The sequence below is a fragment of the Oryzias melastigma genome, linkage group LG22 (assembly GCF_002922805.2).
Source record: "Oryzias melastigma strain HK-1 linkage group LG22, ASM292280v2, whole genome shotgun sequence".
In the NCBI taxonomy this organism is placed as follows: domain Eukaryota; kingdom Metazoa; phylum Chordata; class Actinopteri; order Beloniformes; family Adrianichthyidae; genus Oryzias; species Oryzias melastigma.
This window is the reverse complement of record NC_050533.1, coordinates 11,087,301-11,094,176: the sequence shown is the minus strand read 5'-3', so window position 1 is coordinate 11,094,176 and position 6,876 is coordinate 11,087,301. Positions and strand designations below refer to the sequence as shown.

General features: G+C 39.2%; 1 protein-coding gene across 1 annotated transcript; it reads right to left on the bottom strand.

The window, feature by feature from the left end:
- Positions 1-601: 601 nt before the first annotated feature.
- Positions 602-3,593, bottom strand: LOC112145396 (cannabinoid receptor type 1B). The gene is made up of 2 exons (XM_024270629.2): positions 3,218-3,593; positions 602-2,768 (listed from the first exon to the last, which is right to left on the bottom strand). The coding sequence occupies exon 2, from the start codon at positions 2,706-2,708 to the stop codon at positions 1,296-1,298; it is 1,413 nt and encodes a 470-aa protein (XP_024126397.1). The 5' UTR covers positions 2,709-2,768; positions 3,218-3,593; the 3' UTR covers positions 602-1,295.
- Between the last annotated feature and the right edge of the window lie 3,283 nt (positions 3,594-6,876).

Here is a 6,876-nt window from a genome sequence, read left to right as displayed (position 1 = left end):
ATTTAAATTAAATGTTTTTTTTTAAATGTTACGTACAGTAGATCTGTGCAGTGGAAGTGAAAAAAATCAAAGAATTAGTCTCTAAAACTCACACTCTATTATTTATTGAGTGTAATTACAAATCAATACGGCCGGGTCCATCAATGCTGACCTAAAAAAGATCAGCATTTGTCATTATTTTTAATGACAAGGGGAATCCATTTTTTTCATCAGAATGTTTTTTTTTTTTCTTTTTTTTTTGGCATCCAAATATTTATTTTAGGTCTTTTTTTAAATGACCACTTAAGTATGTTTTCAATTTGATTTTTTTTTAATAATAACCTGCAGGCCTTTGATATAAAAATAACTCTTCCGTAGAATAAGTGACCTCCAAAAATGACAAAATACCTCCTCACCTCAGTGCTGTTTGTAGGTCAGAAACTGTTGAAAAATGAGGATCAGTGCACCCTCTAGGGCGACGAGAATCTTCCAAGATATAATTTTTTTACTAGATATTGTTTATAAATCCCAGCAAAAATGCAGCATATGTATCCAATTTTACGCATGTTTTTTCCTTTTTGGGTAAAACATCTTATTTTTCTGCACATATACCACAACCTAATTAGCTGGTTTTGTTGTTTTATTGTAAAAAAGCAAAAGTTTTCAGACATTTTGATACAATGAGTAAAACAGGACAAATATAAATATTTTAGTAGCACAAAATACAATATGAAATACTGTTACAGATTTATCAGACAGACCTGATTTTTTACAATAAAATGCACATAGGTTTGCTTAAATTGCTATAAGCTGTAGCTTAACTAATCAAAATAGTTACTCCTAAATACTCCTAAAAATAAAATGTACTTATAAATTAAGTATTTCTATTAGTAGCTTCTAGTATTAGCGAAATAAATAAATAAATTAGCTTAATAAATAAATATAAACGCCAAGAATTAAAATAAAAACTAGCATAACTTTAGAAAATACTATAAAGAGTTGAGTTGTCTATGGAAAAAATACTTTTTAAAGCACTATTTAGCAGTTTTTTAACATGTTTGACTTAATTCAACGCAAAGTTGCACTTTTATTTGTTTAAAAAAGTACAGAAAAAAGCAAAATGTTTCTTTGAACTTCTTGACATTCAAGCTAAAGCAAAAATAACAGCATGAAACTCCATCTTTACATAGTTTCGTTTTACAATTCCAGCTTGAAAAAGTCCTTGTAGTTTTGGCACATTTCTTATCACGAAGCCGCGTGCTAACAGGATGGAAGCTACTTTACACCTTCTTCCAACTGTTGTGTCGGAGCATCTTCTAGACCGGCTCTGCGGCTGAAGTCTCGGTCGCTCCAGAAACCGTGGCCTGTGCCACTTTTATTTTGGTCTTTCTGCAGCCTCTTCCAGCGTTCCCCGCCCTGATGGCGGAGGCCCTCAAGCTCCTGACGTTCCAGTCGCTCTCGCCGCTGCTGTCCAGGGACGTCGACGTTCCCCGCCACAAATGGCAGATGTTGAGGAGAGCCCGGCGCACGTCCTTGCTCCTCATGGCGTAGATGATGGGGTTGACGGTGGAGTTGAGCAGGCACAGCATGCTGCAGAAGGCGAACACCGTCTTGATGAAGTCGTTCACCTTCCCGAAAAGGTCGTAGACCATGATGACGAGCAGCGGGCCCCAGCAAATGATGAGCGCGACCAGAATCAGGACCAGAGTTTTCGCCAGGCGCAGGTCCATCCGGGCCTGGTCCGGCCTCACCATTTGCACTTTGCTCCCCTCTGGGGTTTGGACGATCACGCTCCTCTGGGAGCTGCGGCTCAGCATGCGGACGGCGTGGTGGTGGGACTTCCACAGGATGAACATGTAGGCGTAGATGATGAACAGCACCAGGATGCTGGTCACTCCGATCCAGAACATCAAGTATTTCTGGTCGATCAGAGGGAAAATGTCGGAGCAGACCGTCCCGAGGTTCTTGCAGTTCCAGCCCAGAAGCGGCAGAAGGGAGATGACGATGGAGATGGTCCACATCACGCTGAAGGCCGTGACCGCTTTGGTCTTCGTGACGATGCGCTTGTACGCCATGGGCCTGTGGATGGAGATGTAACGGTCAATTGCCGTGAGGAACAAGCTGCCCACAGAGGCGGTGAAGGAGGCGATGACCCCCGCCAGCTTGAAGAGGAAGATGTTCGGGCTGTCCTTTCGGTGGAGGACGTGAAAGTCCAAGAAACTGTAGACGAAGATGATGCTTCCGATCAGGTCGGCCACAGCCAGGCTGCCGATGAAGTGGTAGGACGGGCGGGATCGAAGCGTTTGCGATTGCAGGATCACGCAGAGCACCACCAGGTTTTCCAGCACAGTGAACGTTCCCAGCGTGAGCGCCAAGATGGCGATCGCCAGCTGCTGGCTGGGCGTGAGGATCATGAAGCACTCCAGATTGTCCGCAACGTTCTCGGAGCACTGAGGAGCTCCTCCAATCTCCACAGACGTGACATTTCCCAGTTCGGACACGTTGATGGGAAACATGGGAGAGACGGCGGCGTAAAAGACCTCTTTGCTTTCCGGGAAAAATTCCGGGAAGGAGCTGCTGAGGGAGGGGTGCTTCTCAAAGCGGAGGCCGTTCTTGACCAAGCCGGAGTCGGCGGAGGGGTCGTCGTAGCTGGCGTCGTTGGAGCCCAGATACCGGACACCTGTTGCGAGCGTGGTCATCGTGGTTTGGGTTATCCTGGGTACAGTCATGGTTCTCCAAGCAGAAGAGACGCTCAGCGGCGAGTTGAGGAACACCTAGCCATGAGACATCTACAAAAAAAGACAACATCTTCATTTTTTCCATCAAACTATGTTGCTTAGTCATGATTAATGAGGTAGAAAACCAACATGCTGACATCAACCAGCTGACTTCTAAAACAGATGCATCCCAGACAATAGTGGGAAACGGAACAGTTGATAAACCTGTGTCGCCTCGGGGAAAATCACCACATTAAGTATGTAGGACAGACGTCCTATTAATTAAAGCAGATCATGCAGCTTTCCCCCACTCGTTACAGAATTAATAAGGCATCAAGGGAGACAGGAACAAAGATGATCAATGAACTATGAACAATTGGTGTCAACAATTTTGACATTTACCTCTCATGTTTACATCATACTTTTGATTGAGAATATTTGCTGACTCCCAAAAAAGATATTTAAAATTTAAACCACCATTTAAAATTATAATAATATTTTTTTTAATGAATTATGCCTACCTTAATTGGATTTTTCCTTAATTTCCGGTGTAAATTGTCCCAAGTTGGTTGTAAAAAGTGCAAATAAAATCCAAAAACTGAAGAAAATGAATGTTTTTCTTTTTTCTTTTGTGGTGGATGATGTTGTGAATAATCCCGGGAGAACTCATCAGACACGCAGAGTGTGAGGCGGCAGAGGCAGGCGCGCAGCAGACGGGCGTGTGTGGGTTTGGAGGAGAGCGTCTCTATAAGGAGCGCCCTTTGTGCGCCTGCTGGTCACGTGGTCGGAGGTGCATCATTCACACCTCTTTACGAGCAACACAACAGACCCCGCAGGACAGAAACGCACAGCTTCGTACCAGAAGACTGAACTGTTAACATTAAAGAAAAACATTTAAAAAAATGAAAATAAAAAAAGCGCTTTTATCTCTTTGATGAAAAAGCTAACGTATTGGATCAAACATAAAAAAGACAGAAAGAAAGGAAGAAAAAGAAAAAAAGAACAAAGCAAAACAATACATTTTAAAAATATATTTTTTTATAAGAATTAATATATTTACTAATTCAAACGTTTTAGGAATATGATTCAAAAAATGATTAGGACTTAATGTAAGTAATAAAAATAAATACCTGGAAAAAAACTATATATATATGAAATGACTGCCTGTTATGTGTTTTAGGGAAGATAGATAGATAGACGGACACATAGTCCAATAAATAAAACCACAATATAACAGCAGAATGTAAAAAATACCCAAGTTAAGAACAATATACAAAAAAATTACAAAAGTCAAAAATGTATAGTAAAAGTTAAGTAAGTAAAATTAAAAAAAAAGGAATCTTTTGATTTTTGAAAAGCGTTCTCAGTGGTCATTTAATTAAAATTGTACCGTTTTTAGCCAAAAACACAAAAACTTGCGTTGTTTCATGGGACATAGTGCCTGCAGAGCGGCGAAAGTTCCTTAGAAATCCGTCTCAGTTGTGGGTGGGACTGTTCAGACCCCGACCCCTCTTCCCGTCAACCATACATGAGCTCTCTGTTTACACGCTCTCCTTCTGATTACAGCCCCTCACACCCCCAACCTAACATTACTGGTATATCGGAGCGTTCCAATCGTATAGTTTTGAGCCAGATACCACCTTAGATGAGGAAAACAAAGACGTACATTGATCTAGTATTCTTCAAGTGATTGTGTCATAATAGAGCCAATGTGTTTTCAATTTTTTAGACATTTTTTCAACTACTCATGATTCACAATTTGAATAAAAAAATACTCAAAAAGCATTTAAGCTTCATTTCCATTAAGTTCTCCATCATCAGAAAAATGCCACAAGAACTCAATTATATTGGAGTCACTAAATAAAACACAACACAGTTGTTTATTTTATATAAATTAGTGAGTGTGTTTATTTTTTCTCATGTAAAACAGCTAGAAAGTGACGTAAATCTTCATGCAGATCTGTGCAACTGTTTCTCCAACCCTCCGCTTGTGAGATGCATCTCGTACTCTCACGCGGATCCTGAAATGGGCATCCTCATCACACAGTGTAATTTTGTGGTCTACAATTGAATCCTGGCAGCGCCGCTCAGGCCGACTCAGAATATCCTTCACTGTCTATTTGCAGCAGTTGGGGGTCCCATGCACACACTATTATGAGTTATTTTCCTTCCTTGTGCAGCTGGGCAATTATTTCCACCGTGAACCCTCAGCACTGCTATCTCCTAGATTACATTTATCTCGCTGATGACATGACATGTGGCAATGCAGCATCATAGGAAAACAATGAAAGCCTCTCTGCATGATGCCAGGTTTGGGTTTTGGCAGAACAAACGGGGCTGGGGAGCCATCCAGCTATCGTATGAAGCGCTGATGCAGATTCAAGCAGCTACTTGTTGTGGAACATTAAACGCTTCTGTCAAGAGAGACTCAAGAGTGGCGTCTATATAATATAATAATTAGGGTTCAGCAGTTACAAATACAAGTGCATACATTGACTTGTTTGTGGTGGAGTGCTGCTTTTGTTTCATCATTGTTTGGGAATTGCAAATGACTTATATCCATTGATTTTTTGGCAGATTCCCACATGAAAGCACCATTATGCTCCCTGTTCTGCATTGATCTCTCTCCATTTACAAGCGGTTGTTATGTGAGTGGCTCCCTGCATTATGGGATCGTTACTTTGCAAGTCTTCAAAAGTGTACTTGCATGTTAATGGAAGTTACTAGAAATGTGGTTTTCCTTTTTTTTTTTTCTTAATCATTTTCTCCTTGAATAGAATATAAATTCAAGCTCAAGATGTGTTCACACGCGCAATGTGCAAACTGATGAGATGCTAAAGAAAGCTTTTTGTCTGTGATGAGCCTGTTTCCAGGGGATGGGAGGAAGAAGAGGAGGACGTGTAAGGAGGAAGAGAGGCACAAATAGAGATGGGGAGGAGGCTGAACAGTCACAACTATGAACTGCTCCCTAATCCCACACTGCTAGATTCTGTCACCTGCAAACTTCTTACAACCGAGGTAAGGCAGCGTGAATCAAATTAGTTTGAGAGGAATTTGCTAAACATTAATATTTTCCGCCATTAGAGTCACTTTCATTTATTCAGAAGCTCCCTCCCTCGATTCAGAATGATGGGAAGAGCTGAGAAAGTGCGGGAATCAACCATAACCATAATTCAAGCTGCAAAGTCACAGAGATTGCAAAAACCATTATATGTTTTAAATGATCATCGTTGATGTTCTGCCCAAAATAGCTAAACGTTTCCACTTTAACCCATCATGAGGCTTCTTTCTGTCACCACACTTTCAGTCAAAACTAATGAGGCAAGCAACAACACATATGATAAGTTGTACTGATTGTTGTTTGTTAAGTTAACAGCAATAAGTGGAAAAACAAGAGTTACAAACTAGTAGTTCCCAAGAAAATTTAAACTTATTAATATTAATTTCACCTAAACACACTTTAGGTGAAAGCATAAGTTACTGTAAAACATCCACTTTATAATTTAAAGAGAAAAATTCATATGGAAGTACTTAAAACATAATTAAACCGTCAACATGCTTTTTTCACGCAAAATGGAGTGGTTGCATTAAACAACTAAATTAGAAATGTGGAAAAAAAGATAGTTAACAAAAAGCTCCAGTATTGTGCAGAAATGTCTCATAAATATAAAGGTTCTTGAAGTTTTTGGAAATAAAAGAGACAAAGATTTTATCAAAGGCAGAAATGCTTTGTTTTTTATTTATGCATTTTATTTTAAACATTTATTTAATGAGGTGAGCTATTAAGAACATGTTCTTCATTACAATAATTAAATGAGTACATGTACTAAATTAGTATTGATGGAGTTGATCTTACCTAGAATATGGGGGATTTTATGGTTGACACTCTGAGTTCTTTAAATATTAACATTAACAAACAAAAAAAAATCACATAATCTAACTAAATGCAATTCTTTATCCAGGAATGTATTTATAATAATTGTTTGTTAAATCAAATTCATTTTGGATAATTTCTTAAAATTACATCAATTTTTTTTTTAATTAAACAATATAAATATATATTCTTAAGTACCATTGGAAAACATCAGATATGTGTTTTTCTCCTTCAAGGCAAAAAGCAGCAGAGAAAAAAAACTTTTTTTTATTTTTATTTTGTCATGGTTAGATAGATTAAGGGTTA

Excerpts from the sequence above, each read along its gene's own strand:
- LOC112145396 (XM_024270629.2), bottom strand. The coding sequence starts at position 2,708 with ATGACTGTACCCAGGATAACCCAAACCACGATGACCACGCTCGCAACA.